The 20,467-nt window shown below is 33.6% G+C and overlaps 1 protein-coding gene across 4 annotated transcripts in view; it reads right to left on the bottom strand.

The window, feature by feature from the left end:
• Fnbp1l (formin binding protein 1 like) overlaps positions 1–20,467 on the bottom strand; it is a 101,545-nt gene that overhangs the window by 29,355 nt on the left and 51,723 nt on the right. For 2 of the 4 annotated variants that reach the window (XM_010625772.1, XM_033758234.1), the window contains exons 3-10: positions 18,910–18,963; positions 17,550–17,697; positions 16,394–16,456; positions 9,492–9,596; positions 5,787–5,915; positions 3,820–3,966; positions 1,523–1,726; positions 17–175 (exon numbers count right to left, since the gene is read on the bottom strand). In XM_010625772.1, coding sequence (XP_010624074.1) covers positions 17–175; positions 1,523–1,726; positions 3,820–3,966; positions 5,787–5,915; positions 9,492–9,596; positions 16,394–16,456; positions 17,550–17,697; positions 18,910–18,963 — 1,009 coding nt within the window. The remainder of the gene's footprint in view (positions 1–16; positions 176–1,522; positions 1,727–3,819; positions 3,967–5,786; positions 5,916–9,491; positions 9,597–16,393; positions 16,457–17,549; positions 17,698–18,909; positions 18,964–20,467) is intronic. The other 2 variants (XR_780537.3, XM_010625764.1) reach the window with 1 other exon arrangement.

Raw genomic sequence — 20,467 nt, 5'->3', positions numbered from 1 at the left:
CCATTATTAAACTTACCCCTCTTTTGAGGCTTCTGAAAGAAGGAATTCTGGGCTTCCCTGTTTTTATTTCATTCATACAATAATGCACGGGCTCAATGGAGAATGTGAGAAACTGGGACCCATTAGGAGTACTGGATGTGAATAAACTAGTAGGGGTTAAGGGTGGGGACTGTGGCTAATATGGAAATAAAGAAAGGAATCAATAAGCCAAGTGTGCATAGTTTTTTCCTAAATGAAAATTCTATTTTTGGCAATAAACTATTCACAAAATATAATTCAAATAGTTTTCTATAAAATATTAAACTTTTTGCCAAAAATTATAATTTATAAAAGTAAAATTAACTTTTAAAAATATACCATTTCACCAGATCATATTTATAAGCTGGCAAATTTAAAATAAAAAGTACATAAATTACAAAGGTTAGAACAACATATGACCTAAATTTTTAAAAATTCTTTTTTCTTCAGATTATACTTAACCTGTAATTGGTCAAGAGATAAAGACAGGAGGTATAGCTAAAGTTACCACAAACAAAATACTGAAACTGTAATTGATTAGGAGAAAAATTTTCATTAATTCATGACTTTAGGGATAGCTTCTATTTCATCCTTATTTCACTTCTTTTTAAATAAAATTCAGTACTGCTTGTATTTCTAAGAAAGTCTAGCTACTAATCTTTTAAAAGTTTCTCCTTTTATGTTTTGGACAATATTATTAAAAGCATGAATAAAGACTAATTATAATAGTGCTTTAAAATGTATTTATAGTATATGTAATTTGAGTTCAATTTTATCTACATTTATGCCAAGATCAAAGATGTGAATCTAATCAAGCACACATTAATAAATATAGCACATCAGACTAATGATATATATCTGTTCTCTTTTCTGATATTACATTATTATAATCACTAAATTGATAAAACATACTCATCTATTCCATTTGCTCATCTAATGAGCTAGGTTTACCAATCTAAAACAGCACATCAAAAGCTGGGTTTTAAGAAGAGTAAAATTCTCTTAACTAGTGATTTTTAAAAACCACAATTCAAAAATATAAAAACTTCAATTAAAAACACTGAGCCCTTCCCATTAAACTCATCATGTGGTTGATAAAAATAATTACATTATAATTTGTTAAGATCTAATTTGATGTTCATCATTACTATGATAATCACTCATTCCACCTGAGAATTATAAATTCAGTAGTATTTTAGTTATAATGTTTCCTTAGAAATTTTGATAGAAACTATATACAAATGAAATTTAAATACATATAAACAACTAGATATTACAACTTAGTTAATATTTCTACTCATCAACTGATCGTCAAATCTTAAATCCAGAAATATTTTTAAAACTAACATATAAAACTGTTAATAAGTAAAACGTTAATTGAATATTTCAACTTGAAAACATTTATTCTTCATTAACAATAAATCATTATCCATTCAATACTTGCATCAATTTAACTGACTTACTCAAAAAACTCTGCTTAGCATACAGGAATTTTATCACTTACCTTTGGCTTCTTTCCAAAGAGCCACAATTTGCCCTTGGCCTTTCCTACTGTGCTTTTGGCATCCACCTTCCCGCTCTCTTGTTTGGATGCACTGATAGTCCCATCAGAAATGGTTCTATAAATATGCTGACTGTAATCTTCAAATGGGAAGTCTCCTGGAGGTTCAAAACCAGACTTGAAAGAGTCTACGACCATTTGAGAGTCCTATAAACAAGAAACAAACTTTTAAAAAACGTTTCATGTATTCATAAAACATTAGCTTCGAAAAACTTAATAATTGTCTGCCGCCTGCCTTGCAAGCCCAAAGGCCCCAATTCAATCCCCAGTAAAAAAAAAAAAAAAAAAAAAAAAAACCTTAATTGGTGCAAAGAAACAAAAGTTTAAACAATTCTAATCATTAAAATTTAGTGAATAATTTCCTTTTGAGAATTTATAATAAAACTCTACATATAAATCCCAACAGAAAAATATCCTAACTTACAAATTAACAACTCAATTTCTATTACTCATGAAATTTTTTACTCAGTAGGTTTAACCCCTCACAATTTACCCAACTAGTGAGCTATTTAGAAAGACTTAAGAAAAAGATTACAGAAAAAGGTTATCAAGTAGAAATTATGAGAAATTTCAAATAAAAAGGTCTTTTGCTTTATTTACAAGATCTTTGGAACAAGGAAAGAACACTCAATTGTAAATGAATAAAATGACTTTCATTCATTGAGTAAGGCTTTCATTCATCTAACAGAGGAAGGGAAAAATAAAATTTATTAACTACAACCTGTGGAATGTTAGCAGAGCAACAGGGAAAGACCTCATCAACAGTTCTCAGTGTAAAACTCAAGCACGAAACTATAAAGTTTAACACTCTTCACCTCAAATTTAAACAGTCATGTAAGTACTACATATTGTTTGTAAACATACTTCTAGCTGAATGTTTTAGTGATATATTTTAACTCATTATTTTCAAGCAGTACACTTCGTCTCTACAAACTACTCTCTATCCATAATTACCTTTCCTCTTTTGTTCCTTGCTTCTGTTAACAGGACATTTTTTGCCTGTTATTTAGTCAGTTATCCTTATCACAACTTATTGTCTTATGTTACATCTTATCATATCTTACTTTCTTCACTTAATGCCAGCCTCCAGCAATCATTTGCTAAAGGCTAAAAAGAAAGAAGAGTGAAAAAATAGGACAGCACTAACTTTATTGTATAACCTGGGACGCAGACATAATGAAATATATATATGCACTTTGGAATAGTCACTTCAAGAAGCCCAAAATCCTCTTGCCTTTTTTAAACTTAAGAACCCTATTAATGCCCCCCCCCAGTAGCAGGGATCGAACTTGGAACTTTGTGCTTGTTAGGCAGGTGGCAGAACCACTGAGCTAAAAACCCTGGCCCAAGAATCTTAGTAATTCTTTCAGGAAGGATCCTCACTAACATCTACCAGATAGGCTTGCTGTGAAAACTAAAATATGTGATACACATCTGATACCTACTACCTCCTCACAAAACTAGGTTAGGTTTTTTTTGTTTTTGTTTGTTTTTTTGCTTTTGGAGGTACTAGGGATTTAACCCAGAACATATTCACCTTGAGCTATACCCTCAGCTCTTTCTTCCTTTTTTCTGAGACAGAGTCCACAAACTTGTGATCCTCTTGCATGACAAGATTACAGGTGTACACCACCATGCCTGACCAAAACTTCTCTTATCTTTCTCTTCCCTTGTATTCTTAGTTTCTGTCAACTATGTTTTTCAGCTGCTCAATATTTACTGAGAAAGAGCTATGATTCCGCTATACTTTAGTCAAGATACAACAGGATTGGATTTATTTCCTTAAGGAGAAAAGGACTACACTCTTTCCTCTACTCAGAATGCCCTCTTTAAGAGAAATTTTTCCATATGCTACCTATGTTCCTTGATCTAGCCCAAGTACCAACCAATTTGTGCACTAAAGTCAAGTCTGACAACACTACATCTATCTAACATATCCTTCTCTAAACTTTCATAGATTAACAGAATGATACAACTTGTCACACACAGGTTATACTCTTGGATTAGAATTTTAAAACTTAGTGGGGGAACAAGAAGACTAGCAAATTTGGGTGGGGGGTCAGAATTTTAGCAGTTACTATGGTCCTTAAAAGTCTAAGAGTCTTACCGTAAAATGCTCTTCTACAGAATATAACAGAATCAAGCACTCATCAGATTCTTTTCCAAACCAATTTCATTATAAACTGCACACCAAACAAAATCAAATACATTTTATTCAAAGTCACTTATATAGCACTTACTCTTCTTTCATCAACTGATTTTGCTGCAAGAATCATTCCTTCCAAACATTTTGAAATGATGGGAATAACCTTGCGTTCTGAGTCTGCAAATCCTCTGTAACACTCGCTGAGTTTAATAGTCCTTCGTTCATCCATCTCTTGCAGTTGCTAATATAAGGAATTTTTAAAAAATGAAAACAATTTTCTTATTCGTGACCCTCCCCCCACCGATTTGTATCCTAATAATCAAATTGTTGTTTTCAATATCTTTTAATAAGTGCTTTATGGACATATGATACTTAAAATCTGAAGCCTGCTAAATCATGAAAGAAAAAAAAAAGAAAGAAAAATAAGCCATTTCATGCATCCAAAAATCAGGTGACAGTAGCTTTCAAGTCTTCTATCAGAACTCCTTCCAGGCTACCAACTCCCTGTCTCATACCTCTCCCACCTTTTTGTCTCTGGAAGAGTTATGCTTCCAGAAAAAGTTTGATTTGAAGACAAAATTCTGGCACTAATTTTATAAATTAGCCTATAATGTATATATACAATTGAGACTTATAACCCCTTACAATAGTTTAGAATATTTTGGTAATAGCTGGCTGAATCAAATGTCCACAGTTGATTACATACAAGCAGGTACTCACACACCCTACCACCTACAGCTCAGAGTGACTACTAAAAAACTGAGAACACAAGATGAAAACAAGCAGTCATGTAGTCAAAGTACAACATACAAAGAATCTCCACAAAATCAAAATTCACTGACATACCATCAGGAAATACGTCAGGATACATGAAGCCCAATAACATCCAAGTACTATATTTGTTATACTTTCTCTTTACCAATACTCACCTTTGTCTAGGAAACAGTTACACTAATCAAGTCCTCAAACCACACAGACTTCCTACCACTTTTTCTTTTTAATTACTTCTCAAAGCTTAGGAGTTTAAGACCTGTATTCTCACCAAAGAAATGCTCTACTCATCACAAAATGGAAAAGCTACTCCATTATCAAGTTACAAATAAAAGGACCAGACCTCAAATCACAAAGATAGCTTATCTCCAAGTTAAGTTCTCCCCCAGAATAGGAATACTTAAGCCAGTCAGCCTAGAGAAGCAAATGAGGACAGACAGGCTTGATGCTTTGGACTAAATAACCAGAATCTAGTCACCTCTCAGTATGTTTCCTTAGTACTTCCATGCTACTTTACAAAAGAAATAAGGTATATTTGGGTTGACAGTCTTTCCACCTAATCTCTACTCTCCTAGATACTACTTCATTCAACACTGTTTCACTATAGGTTTTTCTTCTAATTTCTCCTTTTTCTAGAAAAAGTAGTAATATAATTTAATCCTCATAAAAATTATAGGGTTTTTAACTATTTGGCAACTGTTATCATTAAGTGATGCTAGACAGGACTGATAAGCAAGTCAAGGCCTGAATTATAATCTAACAGGGCCAGTAAAACTAACAGGAAGAAAATAGACAAACAAATACATTTAAAAGATTTATTTCTACCACCTGATTCTGCCAATGCTAATGATTCTGGTGTAGTGTCAAAAAGGTACTTCCTAATTCTAGGTGAGCAAATTACAATATACAATTTCAGTGAATTCTTCCTCTAAGGTCAACATAGTTAATGGTACAGTATTAAAATTTATTTCCAAAATGTCATTGTTTTAGTGGCTATTCTTTATAACACTAATAATAAACATATAGGAAAACTTATGATTTAATAGGAAAACTTTTTAAATGTGCAATCACACAAAAATCTCATCACTGATCCTAGCAACTAGTAAATCTAGAAAAACTTAAAGTATGGGGGTTAGAAAAGTAGCTCAGAGGTCTAGCCCTTGTCTAGCATACAAGAGTCTGTGAGATTCTCAGAACTTCAAAAGCAAAACAGAAAAAATTAAGTTTTACATTTAAAGACTAGCTTTTCCAACTCTCAAACTAGATTAACTTCGTGTAACTAAAATTTACCTTGTAAATCTGAGGAATCACTACATAGAAATGTTTGTGCTGTTCTCCATTAAAATTTTGTAACTGTGCAGCATATTCATTTTTATTCTCATCAGCCATATGTGTACGCAGGTTCAACTGTTGTTTTGCCTAGAAGCAAAGTGGTCCAAATCATTACCAAAAACAAGATCACAACAATTCACTTTTCTGAAAATTATCCCAAAACTAGATAATATAGGTGCAGAAGTCAACAGCTGACATCATAAGACTAACGAAGTAGTCTGACTCTTTCAAGCTACTGATTATTATTTAAATCTAAGGAGACATGTAAAAATAAATATATAGTCAGAGTAGTTTCCTCATTGTAAGTCTTCTTCCCTTGCAATAATCCATTTAAATACAATCCACATAGAAAATAAGTAAATGACAATATTACAGCTTGAAACAATGCTTTTAATCAGAAGAAAAACAGCTTCAAGAATAGTTTAGACTGTTAAAAGTTAGAAAAAATATTTCCTTATAATTCACTTATATCCAATTAGAATGACACTAAAATCAGTGGAATGGTAAAAATATGACTTTTGAATAATATAAATTACATCTCTACAAAACCACAGATAGGGCCAGGGATTTAGCTCAGTAGTGGTGCCACCTGCCTCACAAGTGCAAGGTCCTGAGTTTGATCCCCTGTACCAAAAAACCCAAACAGAAGACACCTAAATATTTTTTTATTTAGAATATTAATTCTGTTCCCAATTTCTTATCATCAGTATTATCTATGTTCATAAGAATATAAGAGTACAACATAAACACAAATTGTTAATTCTAGACATATTGGAGTCTAATATAATCTAAACAAATCAACTGTTCTAAAAGGAAAAAACAAAATAAGAATTGAGCTCAGTTTTTTTTACACTTCTAAGTTATAAATCATTTTACATGGTAGGACTTTATACACTGTAAAGTACAATAAATATACACACTACTGTAATTCCAGTTTCTATAAATGTAACTCCTGACCTTCTCACAGTAGTCTATAAGTTAGATCTTCTTAGAAATAAACTAACCTAAGGAAATATGTGACAGTCAAAAATCTCAGAAAAGCCCATAAAACCCCACTTAATCCACAGTAGACCTGAAGATTCCAATAAGTATTCTAAAGACTAAACACTGAGGTCCAAAGTATTTTTGCAGAAAAGTATATGAGAAAAAGTATATGAGAAGTTCCAACCTGGAACCAAAGAACACATTCATCTGCCCTTCCCCTTTTCTCTTTCTACCACAAACCATGTTGGAACAGAGAATTACAAATTCCCTACCCAGAAGACCTCACGGTTCTGTCAGGGGGAACTCTTTCCAGTTCCAAGTAACTGGCCAATATTCCCACAGCCTGGGGGAGAGACTCCATCAGTATAGAGGAAGAGAAAAGGCAAGAGACTGCAACAATTGAAGCCTCCCCTAATTTTATAACAATTAGGAAAAGAACTGTGAATGCAAGCATAAAAAAGGAAGTCATGAACACTGAAATTCTGAACAGGTCTGTCTGAACCAACTAGCAGATATATCTATATTTCAAGATGTTTGAATAGTTATCTTTATCTCTATAGACAAAATGAATAAGTTAAATGAGAGTCCATTTAACAAGTTACTCTAATATTTGATAAAAAGTCAAAGGAGGTTTATTTTGAGGGGGTTGGGGCTTTTTGTGAGGTTTTTGTTTTGTTTTTTACAGTACTAAGGGTTAAAGCCAGGGCCTTTGCAGTGAACTACATCTCTAGCCCTTTTTTGAAACTGTGAGACAGGGTCTCACTACACTCCTAAATTAGACAAGGCTGGGCTCAAACTTGCAATCCTCCTGCCTCAGCCTCCTAAAGCACTGGAATTACAAGTGTGCACAACCATGCCCAGCATCATTGAAGTTCTTAAGGAGTTAATGTTAACTTAAAAGAAGTCTCTCATAGTGCTTTTTACAATTGTTGTAACCCAAATGTTTATCAAGTAATGAAATACACTGATCAATTATGTGTATGGCATAATTCTGGGAAGAAAATTAGTATCATAATCAAAATCAGGATGTAGGCCAGAGTAGTGGGATATGCCTATAATCTCCACACTCCAGGAGGTCAGAGTAGGAGGACCACAAGTCAAGATCAGCCTGAGCTACATAACAAGTTCAAGGCTACCCTGCACTACATAGAGAGACCCTGTCTCAAAATACAAAACAAAAAACCATACCCCCCAAAAAAATCAGGCTCTAAAAATCTTAATAGCAGGATCAAATCTAATAACTGATGCAGATGTACATATTAAACACTGTATAGGGCTAGGTAATTAGCTCAGTGGTTCTGCCACCTGCCTAGCAAGTGCAAGGACCTGAGTTCAATCCCTGGTAGCAAAAAAACAAAACAAAACAAAACAAAAAACACTGTATAAATTCTGAGAGATATATATTGTACTGTACATGTGAAAAAACAAGAGGGTTTCAGATAACCATAAACTCAATAGAAGCCAATCCAAACAACGTGGTTGCCCAAGTCCATATACATTTAGGCTCTATTAACATAAATTCAGTATTTAAATAAGGGAGGTAATCAAACTTAGAAGAAATCAGATCATACCTAGATTATTATATGCAATTTCAAAACACTAATTTAAGTAGAGAATTGACAAATTAAAGGGCATCAAGAAGTAACCATAATGAAAGATAATGAAGCTACTGCATATGTGGAATAGTTGAAACATAATGGTTCTTCTAGAAGCAGAGAATATACTCCAAGTATCCAAAGCTATCATGAAAATCAAATAGATCTGATATTTTTCTATAGTATCTCAAAAGCCAAGAGATGAGTGAAGTCAATATAAGAAAAATGTTACAGCTTTAAAAAATAAGATTTCCCTGAAATTATAATTTCTAATTATAGAGAACTTACTATCAAAGTTTTAAGTCATTGAAAATAAAGTAAAAAATATACAAGCATCATGAGTTATGCTAGAAGACTAGTTAAATTGTAACCTGGAATTGATATAAATTTAAGGTTTCCATTTTTTTTTAATTAGCAAAGAAAATGGAAGGCAGGAAATAAATTGTCCCTCCCTTCTCACTTTTTTCCTCATTCAATCCTTTAGGGAACCATAAAATCCAAAGGAGATAATATAATTAATGGTGATCCTTTAGTGTATGCAGCAATGTAAGGTTCATCTATATTTCAAAACTCCATCATTTTAGTATTATCACCTTCAAATGTTCTAAGAGCATTATGAATGGGATTGGGGAAGCTAAGAAGCAGCAGTTACCAGAGCTAAGCTTGTCAATAAGTCATCGTATAAACATGTAGCCCATAATCAGTTACCAAGATTCTATTTTTCAAAATAAATACCTAGTACAATATATTTTTGACAGTTTGACAATTTCATCATATTCTGTGAAGTTGGCAATCCACACTAACCCCTACTGATATACCTTATAGATACATCTGCTTTCTGTCCTATTTTGGAATAGGACAGAAATTCAATTCCAGTAGCAACTATTTCTTGCCTCTGTATTTTGAATGCAGCTAAAAGAGTACAATAAACTAAATAATACATTACCTTCAAAGACCAGTAAAAAATATTTGTATATTTTAGATTTAGAGGCGATGTATCCTGAAGAAGTTCTAACACTGATACAAATGGTTGGATTCTTTTCCTATGCAAATAATATTTTGGTATCAAAATATTGTTTCTTACCTTTTCAACATCTGCCTTGGTTGCATTAGTATCATTATCCAATCTTTCATAACTCTGTTGTGCCTTTTCTGCCTCTCTACATTCCCTTTCAAATTTCTTTTTACTCTGTTAAAAAAAATTAAAATGTCACACTGAGAAAATAAAATTACACTTAAACCATTTAAGTAGAAACTTTAAAATGTCGCCACTTTTTATTGTATACAAATGAACTGCACACTAAAAGTAAAATTTGTTCTTTCAAAATCAGAAACTAATTTTTATTATTACAACCATGTATTTTTGCCTTAAATAACAGATGTTACAGTCTGTGAAGAAAAGAAGCATGATTGAGTTAATACTTATTATATATCTCAGGAGCCAAGGATTTAGCTCAGTGGTTCCACTGCCTGCTTTGCAAGCCCAAGGTCCGAGTTCGATCCCCAGTATCAAAAAAAAACAAAAAAACAAACAAACAAAAAAAACCCTAACATATCTCAATTTATCTATCTTTATCAATTTTAAAAGGTATTTGTAAGTTTTTATTATAAGCTCATCTTCAGCAGGTCTTTTTTGGCTTGATGTGTCTTGTTTCACTGGTTGACTTTTATATTTTTTGGATGGGATTTTAGCCTACCATGAGAAGTGGAAGTGTCCCTCCAAAATGGTTTTATGCTGCTTCTGTCAGATGTCCTTGAAATACCACTGGCCCAGACTCAGATTTTAAAAATGTTTTTATCCAATTCAAACTACTCTGGAAAAGCTACTGGCAACTGGGCCATGTTTTTGGAGCTAAGCCTAGCTTTCAAGACACTTACTTTCATTCAACCCAGTTTTTTATTAAATCTCTTCATAGATAATTCTAACACATTAAGAATTCTATCAATTTTACTTTCATGATTCAATCTCCCAAAGGCTTCTAACCTGCCTAAATTTGAACCTGTTACCAATGAAGCACAGTGCACAGCTGCAGTGCTTGCACTAGAGTTCGTGAAGCTCAGGGAGTCCTTCAATTTGTCGCCCTCCAATATATCTGGACTATGTTAACCTATTTAAATAGAAAATTTAAATGAGAAAAAATTCGTATTTCCAGGTACTCGAATCTTCACTGCTTGTTAAAACGGAGTAAACTGCTACAATTTTCCTTTTGGCCAATAATGCCGCCCAGAGCAAACCACCCCTCTGCTGAAGCAGCCCTCCCCACCCCACCCCACCTCCACTGCAGCACTGTCTCTTTGGGATCTCCCTTCCCTATTATCCTGAGGATTCCTTCAACCTCTGTCTTACTCCGGTCTCCTATTTCCTAGTTCCATTCTTTCCCCTTTCTAGGGTCAATTCCTCACTCGTTCAGCTAGAACACACTTAGCAGTGGCTTCTTACAAGGTTTGTGAGAGATAATTTTTTTGAGTTTCCTTGAGTAGAAGTCCCTTTACCAGCAGTTTTTTTTTTTAACCATCAGTTTTAATTGATGAAATTTGAAAATCAAAATTTACAAGTAATTATTAGTGTTTACTGGATTCCTATGAGCATCCAATCCCATTTTCATTCCTGATTCATTGAACAAAGCACATTTTTTTCTTTTGTTCTCTCCAGTGGGTAGTGGGATTGCATTCTCTCCTATGTGAAATCTTCATGATAAAAGGCTGTGACCTGGAGTCACTATGCTGTGCACCTATGAAATCCTCTCCATGTAGAAACAAGTCCTACAACTAGTGGACATTTTCTTGACTTATTTTTGCCTGTTTTCTTTGTTTTAAGGATGCATATTTTTTTTAAATTAAACCTACTAGATGAGTCTTCTAATTTTATATATATTTTTTACATTTTCAGTTTCTGTCATTTTACTTTTTGAGAGATTTCTTCAACTGTAACTTTCTTTTCTACAGGTATTGCCATTTCTGCTATCATAAAGTTGTAAAAATTCTTTATATGTTCCTTTTTAAATAGTACCTTAGCTAACAAGCCAGGTGTGGTGGCACACATCTGTAATTCCAGCACTTGGGAGGCTGAGGCAGGAGGACTGCCTGAGTTCAAGGCCAGACTGGGCTACAGAGTGAGTTTAAGGCCAGCCTAAACTACATAGCAAGATTCTTGCCGAAAAAAGAAAAAAAAAAAGTACCAAATAAATAGTACCTTAGCTTTATTTCATGGATGTATTATTTTTCTCTATTTTCCTTGAGAATATTAGTAACAATTTTGGGTGTTTTCCTTATCTATCTTTTGTTTACAGTTCTAGGGACTGAACCTAAAATCTTCACTGAGCTACATCCCAGGCCTCCCTCCATTCCTTTTCTCACTAAATTGCTAAATTGCCTGGGCTAGGTTCAAACTTTTGATCCTCCTGTCTCAGCCTCCAAGACTACAAATGTCTGCCACTATGCTCAGGCTTTTATGTTTTTAAGCTTCAATTTCTTTCACAGTCATGGTTTCTCCTAAATTGCTTTTTTTCTGAATATTAGCTATCTTAGTTTTGGTCTCTGATATACATATTAGATGTTTTCTTTAAATGCCAAGGGTTCCTTGAAAATAAATAGATGTGTGCTGGGATGGGGTGTGTGTGTGTGTGTTTGTGTGTGTGTGTTACTGTGGAATGAACCCAGGGCCATGGGGTGGGGTGTGTGTGTGTGTGTTACTGCGGAATGAACCCAGGGCCATAGCCATATCCCTCGAGTCTATGCAATGACCTTTTAATTTCAAAACAGGATCTTGCTAAGGTTGCTAAATATCCTAGCCTAGGTTCAAACATACAATCCTTCTGCCTCAGCCTCCCAGAATCCTAGGATTATAGGTACGCGACATCATGCTCAGCCCTGTATACTCTTCTTTAGAAAGATGACTGAAATCTCTGTAGGTAGGGAATCTCTGGTCTTTCTCAGGTAAAACACCCAGGAGTTTCCTTGGGAACTCATAGCAGTATCTGTACTTTTTTTTTTTTTTTCCTTCTGTAGCTACTTCGATTCCCCCAGAGAAAGCTTTTCCAATTTTCAGTTTCCTACCTAGAAAATATATGCCTTGTTCTCTGTATTCTAGGCAATCAGAAGAAGAAAACAAAGGTCAACATTTTGTAATTACCTGACCATTTCAGAACCAGTTACAATGTCTTGTCTTGAACATTACAAAACTGTATTAACAGTCCCAATTTGGAACCCAAACATCGTGATGACAAGGTCAAGAGTTTAAGTTTCTCACGTGCCTTCCCACTGACCTTCAGAAAGGGATAAATTTCTTTGATGTGACCCCTGGCAAGTGGACAGGGGTCTTAGTCTACTTTTTGCTAAAGATTTAGTCCTTCAGAGATTCAAATTTTACAGAAGGGTCTCAGTCCCAGCTTCCAACAATATCCACAGCTAAAACATAATTATTGTCCCTATATACTAAACTACAAGTCCTTAGCAAATATGCCCAGTAAACCACCACCATAGTCCAACATCACTGTCCCCATTTTTCCAAATGCCATTGTATGAATTCATATATTGACTACTGTCTTTGTTTACCCTTAGGTTCCTAACAGAGATTTTTCTTCCAAGTACCTAACAGTTTAAAATGTAACTTTTTAAAAATCTTTTTTTTTTTTTTTTTTTGGTTCTGGGGATTGAACTCAGGTCCTTGTGCTTGCAAGGCAGGTGGTAGAACCACTGAGCTAAATCCCCCACCATAAAAATCATTTCATCTAGGGATTTGTAGTTAAAAGATTTCCGACATATAGTTAGCTTGACATATAGTTAAAACTAGATATACTCTATAATTTGCATCAAATAAATGTGCTTTGAAATTTTTAAATAAATTTTTAAATATAGACCTTACTTAGTATTTCAATTAATATGAGACCCCCCAAATGTTACACCTACAATTTATTCAAAACACATAAAAATATCTGGGTAAGCACAATAACAGAATGTCATTTTCCTATGAAAATTAAGATTAAATTTCCACACTTAATTCTCTGCAACTCTGTTCAGAGAATATTTTCAAACTGAGTAGCTATATGCTACATCAATAGAATTAAAGTATATCAACAGAACTGAAAATACTGTTTCACTAAAAGACAGTATATCATTATACAGTACAGGGCTTCACTCCATAAGAGATTCTTTTCTTCATGCTTAGAACCACCTGCCTCCTAACAGAGGCTGAAAACAGCTATCACTTGTTAACCCCAGCCTTCCCACAGGTTGGGCTAATTTCATTAATGGTATCCATGAGGAAATCTACTGGGAGTTTTCTAGGAAAGTTTTACTTCCCTGATGAAAAGGGACAGTTAGTAAATAAATAATCATTGTCTCTGGGTGCAGCTTAAATGAGGATGATCAGGCAAAAGGGTGAAGAAACCAGCCAAAATGATCAAGATGGCAAAATGGACAGACAGAAAGAAAGGTCATTCAGCCTTGGTACCACTGCTGAATTACTTACTTAATTTCTTAACTGCTCCATTTTGGAGCTGTTAGTAGAAATACATATGATCGGTTACCTGGAAACTCCTAACTGATAGATCTGGCATCACTGATACTTCTTAATCTACAACTGTTCCTTCAAGATCCCCTTCACAGGTTACCTTCTTCTGTTCTCGTCTTAAATGCCAGTGCAGCCTATTTTGTTTATTCTGGGATTAACTTTTACCCCCCCCCGCAAAATTTTTTTCAATACTCTACCACTAACTCAATCTATTTTCCCAGTTCTTATACGTCCTCTAAATTATTTCAATCCTATTAGAAATTCTACAATTTTATTTTCTTGGCTAAATAGAAAGAGACAACTAAAGAACAGGATCCTGTATTTGTTTCTAAATATTAAACAAATTATATCTGCAGGTCTCCTTCACCAGACTGCAGGCACCACAAAAACTAGAACCATGTCATATTTTTTATATCCAGGGCCCAGTACATGTAAAGGATGCTGTCAATAAACTTGAGTAGGGTTGAACTCATCTTTTTTTCCATAGTATCATTAATGCACTGAAGAAAATATCCCTATATTTTTGAAGCTTCTTCTTACTTATCACTTTTGTAACTTTTTCCTAATAACTACTAATTGTTTTTTGTTTTCTTTCTGTTTTACCAAGGATCGAACTAGGCACTTGTGGCTTGCCAGGCAAGCATGGCACCATTGTTTTAAAGGCAAGTGAACACATTATCCACAATGATTCTGTCAACACTAATTGTTAAAGGAGTCAATATCTCTTAAGTGTAGGAGTCTATTATCTTGTGCAAATGTAAACACAGAATCACACACACATTCATTAGGAGGCAGATACTAAAGATGCTAGTGAATGCAATTAAAATTTAATCAATAAAAATACTCCCTAAAAGTCTTGCAGAAACCAATTAGAAAATCAAAACAAAAATGAAGCGACTATTAATATACCTAAGAATTCTTAATCAGCATTGGTGACAGAATCTTTTATCAGTAACAGTTATATAACAGAATCTTAACTAAACTCTGAATATGCATCTTTGTTTTGTTTGGGGTTTTTTTGTTCTTGTTAAGTGAGGGTTGCACTAAGTTGTTCGGACTGCCCTTGAATTCTATATCATCAACGCTGGCCTCAAATTTGCAGTGATCCTCTTGCCTCAGCCTTCTAAGTGTTGGAATTACAAGTGTGTGTCACCCAGCTCTTGAATATGCATTTTTTAAAAGGAAAGAAAGGCTGAAAATATTGCAAGTATATGCATGAGTTTTTAAAATCTCAAAGTTGTTTTTCTAACAATTACAGACTAACAAATTTCCTTCAGCAAATTCTCAAGGAATATATTGTACATAACAAAAATACATTAGTAAAAAAGAAACTGCCTGGGGCCAGAGATTTAGCTCAGTGGTGCAGCACCACCTTGCAAACACTAGGTTCTGAGTTCAACCCTGGTACTGGGAGGGAAAAAAAATTAATTAATTAGTTAAAAAGAAACTGCTTGATAGGGCCAGAGATTTAGCTTAGTGGTGCAGCCTCCTGCCTCGCAAGCGCAAAGTCCTGAGTTCAATCCCTGGCACCCCCCCACCACCACCACCAAAAAAGAAAGAAAGAAACAAACAAACAAACAAACTGCTTGATAAACTGAAGATTTAAAAGAGAGTATCTTTTCTTCCCAGTGCTGGGATTACAAGTGTGTGCCACTACTCATAACTAAAAAAGAATGTTTTAGAATATACATAATATCATTTAATACACCATTTTAAATAAAGATTATAGGATTTCATGTAGACATCTTGTTTTTCCAATTATTCTATACCAATACCTTGAAGAAAAACTACATTAACAAGTACCTTAGGAAAAAAAAAAAGGATTTTTTTTGGTACCGGGGATTGAATTCAGGACCTTGCACTTGCAGGACAGGCACACTGCCAATAAGCTAAATCCCTGGCCCACTTAGGATAATTTTTAAATAAATTATTACATTTTTATAATGTTGTCTTATAAAAGTTTGTTGTTGCTTTTTGTTTTCCTATATTAGGAGAATTCATAGAATTATACAGTAACTGAACTGGAAGAAATACTTCATATAACCTAGTTTGATTTCTTCATTTTTCCCATGTTAAAAATGAAGTCAAGAGAAATCAAAGGCTAAGTAAAGGTAGAACTAATATCTTGGTTTTTTTCAGTATCAAATGGTCTTCCACAATATATCACCATTAGTCTACTTCTATCCCCTATTATTTTACAGTAACTATACTCAAAAGTCCAAAAGAAACTCTCTAAATGTTTAGAATAATAAAAACATTAGAGCGTTCATACAAGTAATACAGAATTATATGGGAAAAAAAGAAAAATGACCTTATATCCTCCATTTACACTTTACTGGCTACCATGCCAAAAAAAGTGTCAAATTATGAATACACTGAAAATATGAAACTCAGATGTAAACCTTAACAGAATTTAGGGGTAATCTATGGGTGACCAAAATCTTATGTTAACCATGAAAAACAATGTAACTCACATTATCCATCTGTTTCCAGCACATGTCAAGGTACTGTTGAGCTTTTCGTCCTTCTTGGAGATGCTAGAGATTATAAACACCACCAACAAAACAAACAAAAATAATACATTTTAAATACTAAATCATAAAGTTACGAAAAGTCTTATCAGTTGTTTAAGATACTAATTATATAACTTTATGAAGACACAGTAAATAAAATTCAATTAAAATGCATTTTATAGCATATTACTTCAGTATTTTAATTATAACCTTTCAAATAGATGTAAAATTGAGGGAAATAAAAATAACTTCAGGAATGGTTAACAAAGGTTTGCATTTGTTAATTAGTTTTTTGTTGTTGTTTTGGAGATTAGACTCAGGGATTTCACAATGAGCTATATCCTCAGATCGTTTTTTTTTTTTTGGAGACAGAGTCTCACTAAATTGACTGAGCTGATCTCACATTTGTGATCCTGGGATTACAGGATAGAGCCAACCACACACAGATTGCTCTGAAAATGGGATTGAACTAAAGGCCTTTGCATTATATCCCCAGCTCTTCTTAATTTTTATTTTGAGACAAAGTCCTCACTAAGTTGCTAAGTTGCCCAGGATGGGCTGAAACTTGTGATCCTCCCGCCTCACCCTCCAGAGAGGGCTAAGACTACAGGCATGAGCCACCATGTCTGATTTAACAAAGGTTTTCCATAACGGTCATAAATATTTTTAAATTTCCAGGTCACATATTCAACTATGCTGATGTAAAGCAAAAGCAGTCACAGACAATATGTAAATTAATGAATGTGAGTTTCCAATAAAACATTATCTTTGGCTATTTAAATTTTATATAATTTTCACATGCCATAAAATATTTATTCTCTTAATATTTTTTTTCAATCATCTAAATGTATTTAAAAAACCATTCTTAGCTTGTGGGAACTACAGAACAAAAATAGGCAGTAGGCCAGATATGAACCATGGGCTATACTTCACTAAATGGTCTTAAACCCAGAGGGCTCATAAATTAGCAAGAATATCTTGCAGCAAATTTTTAGACTAGAAGAAATGTAACAAAGCAGGAAATCCATTTATGCTGAACACACATTCTTAAAAGCAAAATAATTATTTGTGAAAATATTTCATAAAACTATTATAATTGAATAAGAATAAGAATTACCATTTTTCTTTCCGTTTTCAGATCATGAGCGTATCTCATTAATTCACCATAAACTCTGTGTGCCATTTCTTCCGCTACTACCTCTCGCTGTCCTGCATAGTCATTTAACTCATTAAGGATGTTAAAAAAGGCTATACACGAGGTAAACCTGGCAAAAACATTAAAAATGGTGAAATTTATTTTTCTTTTCATTACAAATATTTTGGTAAGGTATAATTAAGCCTAACACTTGACAAATTTTAATATACTCAACCTAAATCCAAACTGCTAGTTCTAAATTAACTTTGTATGGAAAGAATCCTACATTAAGCTTAAGCTGTACATTTTGATGTATCTTCGAGTAGCTTTTAATTTATATATAAAGGGATATTTGGGATCAAAAAATAATAAGAATACTACCTGCAGGCTCTTTTGGAATCTCTTAGGTTGCCAACTGACTGGCCTGAACTTGGGAATGAACTTGGTTAGATTCCTAGGCTTGGCAGCTGAACCTGTTGCAGAGGTGATGTGCTTGCTCTCGAGGACAGAACCTGCCAATCATACCACTCAAATGCAGCTTGTTGGCTGATCTACAGAACAACTTTGCTATCAGCTCTGGATGCAGCTGCCTGTATGCCTGCCCACATCCTGAATGGGAGTAAAGTGCCATTATAGTTAGCACCAAAGAGGGTTTAGTAAAGGGGTCAAAAATAAGGGTAAAAATGTGCGTGGAGGGAAAAAGAGAAAGAAAATCATTGTGTTAAAATGTACATATCTACTTGGAATACAAGAAGTAATACTCTCTCACAACTGAAGGCTGACAGCTCAGACAGGACTCCATTAACAGCAAACCTGAGAATCCTAATAACTGACAATTATATGCAAAATTGTTAAGTCTATGCTCTCTTTTCTCCTGCACTTTACAGCTATCTACATATTCCTACTTAAAACTGCCAAAAAGCTCATAAGCAATTCCTAATCTTTTATTCCGCATTCAAAACTTACCCTGAAAATCTCATCCATTTTCATTATCCCTTTAAATCAACCAACCAAACTTGTTTTATCACCTAGAATAAAAGCAACACCCTAAAAGCTGACAACCACTAAATAAAGTGTGGGGGAAAGACCTTTTATTTTGGTGACTTAAATTATTCAAGTAGAGCCTTAATATACATCTTACTTGGAAATCCCCACTTGACCTATTCTAAAAAACTGATCAAGATTTATCCTTACAAGTTAAACAGTACTTTTCTCTTTCATAAACATTGATTTTTTAAATAAAACACTTTTAAAATATGCTCACAAAAAAGTCAACATTACTAAACATTAACAGAAAAGTTTTTAATTTTTTAATGCAATAATAAAGCAGTATATAATTTACCTTGGCTCTTCATCTTTGGATGAACGTTTGGGACAGTACTTCTTAACCAGATTTCTACAGGAAGAGATTTTTTAGAAAGTTATAAATTTACAAATAATACTTTGTTTAAATTTGTACATTCTAGAAGTTTCCAAATTCATAAAGTCAAGAATTTATGCTATAAAACAAATAGCAATATGATCATTAACAAATACATCATCATGACATTTTGTTCTTAAAATACTAATATGAAAGACAGCTTATTTTTGTGTTATATGAGTAAACACAACAATTTGGTTGATTATACTATTAAATAAGAAATGAGAAAGAATATGAAAAAGTACTCAGTATCCGAAACTAAGGACACAAAGACACATTTCAAATAAATAACCATCACTCTTCTGTTCTGCAAATTGGGGATATTAATACTAATATGTAAGCAAATGCAGAATCACTAAAGGGATAAAAGTTGGTCACTATCCTCCATAACCTTACTTGTTATAAGAAAATCATTCTATGACCTCTTAACTTCTTTCCTAAACAAATTATATTGACTTGTAATTATCTTTGCTTGCATCTATGTCTCTCCTTAACATTCTTTAACTAAAATGCTACTTCATTTAATCTATGAAATCAGGGGCAAACTTTGGACTTTAGAGCCAAACTGGACTGCATGGGTTTAAATCAAGTCTGCTTTCCCTAGCATTTATGTGACCTTCGGCAGTTTCTCATTGACAGTGCCAAGTGTGCCTACCTCCATAGGTTTAGGAGAATTAAATGAGATAAAACATTTATCATCTTTATTCCATGCTCCTTAAAGTATATGGTACAAGGACCACTGAAGGTCCACAGACTCTGAAGAGTAATTGGATGTGTGCTGAATCTAATAATAAAGGTCTACACTTTGTATGTCTCTATATGCCATTTTCCTAGTGTTTCATTTTCTGCTTTTTGGCATTCTTTAGTTTGTTTATTTACAGGGAAGACAGGGGTCACACTATGTACCAAGCCTTGAACTTGTCTCAGCCTCTTGCATTTGTGCTCCACTGTGTCTGGCTCACTAGCATTTAATTTTTACTGAATTTTGCAAAAGCATTTATAGATTGAAAAAAGTGTAAATGGGTTGAAAACTAAAGAGAAATTAGTCCATTACAAATAATTTGAGATGCACCATTTTAAAAAATAAGCATTTTAAAGATAAATGGCCTTGCCATCTCTCAAATAAATACTAAAAAGAAATAAAAAATAATCACTGTATAATTATTTTCAGATTGGTATCAGTTCATCCCACTTACTCAATTCACTTTATATCCATTCCACAAACAATTGTGTACTATTTGTTAGGCATTATGCAACGGATTAGGAGCATAAGAAATATAGGTGTGACCATACTCAAGAGACATTTATGTACTGTAATAAACAGCAATCTACAGTATGTGACAATGGTTAAGAAAAGATGCACAGACACAAAGGATGGAAAACACTGAGTTCAGATAACTATTAAGTTCCTAAACTAAGAAATCCACACTTAGTTTAAGATATAGGATGAAACCATTAATACTTACATGTATTTTTCTTA

The sequence above is a fragment of the Fukomys damarensis genome, unplaced genomic scaffold (assembly GCF_012274545.1).
Source record: "Fukomys damarensis isolate Sample0158 unplaced genomic scaffold, DMR_v1.0_HiC HiC_scaffold_33, whole genome shotgun sequence".
Lineage (NCBI taxonomy): Eukaryota > Metazoa > Chordata > Mammalia > Rodentia > Bathyergidae > Fukomys > Fukomys damarensis.
The sequence above is the reverse complement of the archived record's forward strand: the minus strand, read 5'-3'. Positions and strand labels throughout refer to the sequence as shown.